The following is a 2,378-nucleotide window of genomic DNA, read 5'->3' on the forward strand; positions in this document are numbered from 1 at the left end:
CGTCTATGTTTGATGTATAATTTGTGTGTGTATCTTTAAAATGTGGCTGCAGGAAGAAGTTGTTTGCTAAGAAACCTTTTAAAAGCCAGACAGCTCTCAGAGTGTGGCAGTTAAAGTCAGATGGGAGCTGAGCTCAGTGATTCCTATGAGAATTTCTGACAGTTTGTTTTGTGATTTACGTCGTCATGGTAACTCGAAACGCCACTAAAACTAATAGCACACCTCCCACCGCCGAGCCGGTCATTTTGATATAACATTTGGAGGGGTGCGTGTTACCCTAATCATGTTCAAATCTTCGAAATGAAAGGAAGTAAACATTAATAAATACTGAAAATAATACATCAGAACACAGTTTTAAAGCCTGCCTCTCTGATGGTATGGAGGTGCATTACCAGTTCAACGTGTATATAAGAGAATGATGAAGGTTAATTTGTATGAATTGTAGGAGTTAAAACTTTGTTATTTTTCTTTTGTTTTTCTTTTTGTAATCTGAAGATTATTTTTGATTGAATTTATTTGAGAAAAAGGGGCAGATATAAGATTTTTTCTTCTTCTGCTACCTTTCATTTAAGTTATGATTTGTATTTTTGTTTTATGTTGAATTTATGTTGTTGTTTTTAAAGAAATTAATAAATTAACTGAACATTTAGTCAGTCGTACATGTAGTATTTTCAGTGTTTATGAGAGGACGTGTTAAACCACTGTTTCTATGCAGAAAATACCAGGTAGAGCTCAGTGATTGGTTTTTAGTGATGCTCAGACGTAGCAATGAGACGAGGAACGTGAATGTTTTGTGTTTAGGTGACTTTAAACACAAAACATCACAGTTAATCACAACTGAGGGCCATCATTATGCTSGTGTGGCCCTCGGTGAAAATGAGTTTGACACCCCTGGAGAGACAGCCGCTGCTCCTCGCATCGAAAGGAGGTGGTTCAAGTATCTGATTAAGATGCGTCCTGAACGCCTCATTTTTTTTTTTAGGTTTACCAGGCATGTCTTACTGTAAAGATGCACCGGGGCAGACCCAGACTTCACTGGATGGATTTTTTTATTTCTTCTCTGGCCTTGAGAACACCCTGGAATCCTCCAGGAGRAACAGGAGTGTGTCATGGGAGAAAGGAATGTCTGAGTTTTCACTACTGGACCTGTTTGCCTCTATGACTCCACAGATTGTACAGATAAATGGTAGAAGATGGAGATTATTGTGGAAAGGTACCAACAAATTTATTTGCACTGTTATAGGGGTTTTGTATAGGTATAYGTGTCATAAATGTGAACACGTCATCATTAACCTGGACTTAGGGTTTCTWTTTTTATGTATTTGATATCCAAAAAAGGATGCAATTTACAGAAGTTACAGCCTTCATACTGACCTGTTGATGCAATCATCGGCCTCCTGCGTTCTCTGCAGGCGAGCATAGACCACAGCAGCAACAGCAAACGGTCCTGCGTCGCCGCACAGGAAGGTGACGTCATGGCGCCGGGTCAAACACTTCAGGCTGCGGCTGACGTACTCAAAYGCTTTCTGAAGGAACGAGTCTTCATTGAACACACTGTGGAGGTGCAGGTAGAGCAACGCAATACCTGGGAGCAAGCAAATACAAACTGAGGTAAAGATTTCTAATGGTTTGAATCATTTCTGAAGAAGTTTAAGACCATTCATCTTTTTGCGTGATAAATATTTCTAACATCCATTCTCAAYGAGCTGGAAACTGCAACAACAGTCGAGTTCATTTATTTGTTGAAACCAGAAGAGCTCCTTTTAGATTCAAAATAAAATTACAAATTCGTTGTATCTTAGTATTATAAAAATGTCACGAAAATCTGGAATCACATCTGTAAAGACAATTTTCCTGCTAAAAACAGAACACTTTGCCACTTATTATATTTTAACCAAATAAGAATATTTTTCTTTTTGTGTTTTCCCCTTTTTTAGATATTACTTGACTACAACAAATCACTTTTTTCATTAAATAGCAATGGGCCTCATGCAAGAACCGTTCGTACGCACAGATTTGTTCTTAAGTTGTGCGTACGAGTGATTTAGGAGAATTTGTGACATTCACCAATGTTTTCGTATTCTAAGATTTTTTTTCAGATACGAACAAAATTCACGAGTGGTCCAGACCTGTCGTATATTTTACGAGCAGTCAGTCTGCTGTTATCCAGACGGGTTTTCTTCTTTCTTGCGCACCGCTACAAATTTTTTTTCTCGATCTCGGACAGCAGGATTACAATCTCCGAACTCGTAAAGTTCTTCTTTTTTTACTTTGCGATGTCGTTTATGAATGGACACTTCCCGGTACTGTATGTGGGGCAGGAAACACAGCCTTATATGGTGTTTTTGGGGTGGTAATTATGTAAATAACCTCTCCTC

The 2,378-nt window shown here is 38.4% G+C and overlaps 1 protein-coding gene across 4 annotated transcripts in view; it reads right to left on the bottom strand.

Moving 5' to 3' along the window:
- Positions 1-2,378, bottom strand: part of lancl1 (LanC antibiotic synthetase component C-like 1 (bacterial)) — a 17,309-nt gene that overhangs the window by 11,496 nt on the left and 3,435 nt on the right. For all 4 annotated transcript variants that reach the window (XR_001311174.1, XR_001311175.1, XM_014020149.1 and 1 more), the window contains exon 4: positions 1,375-1,585. Coding sequence is in view for 2 of the 4 variants with exons in the window: in XM_014020149.1 (XP_013875603.1) it covers positions 1,375-1,585 (211 nt within the window). In the remaining 2 variants the exon portion in view is untranslated. The remainder of the gene's footprint in view (positions 1-1,374; positions 1,586-2,378) is intronic.

Source organism: Austrofundulus limnaeus, unplaced genomic scaffold, assembly GCF_001266775.1.
Source record: "Austrofundulus limnaeus strain Quisiro unplaced genomic scaffold, Austrofundulus_limnaeus-1.0 Scaffold242, whole genome shotgun sequence".
NCBI classification, from domain to species: domain Eukaryota; kingdom Metazoa; phylum Chordata; class Actinopteri; order Cyprinodontiformes; family Rivulidae; genus Austrofundulus; species Austrofundulus limnaeus.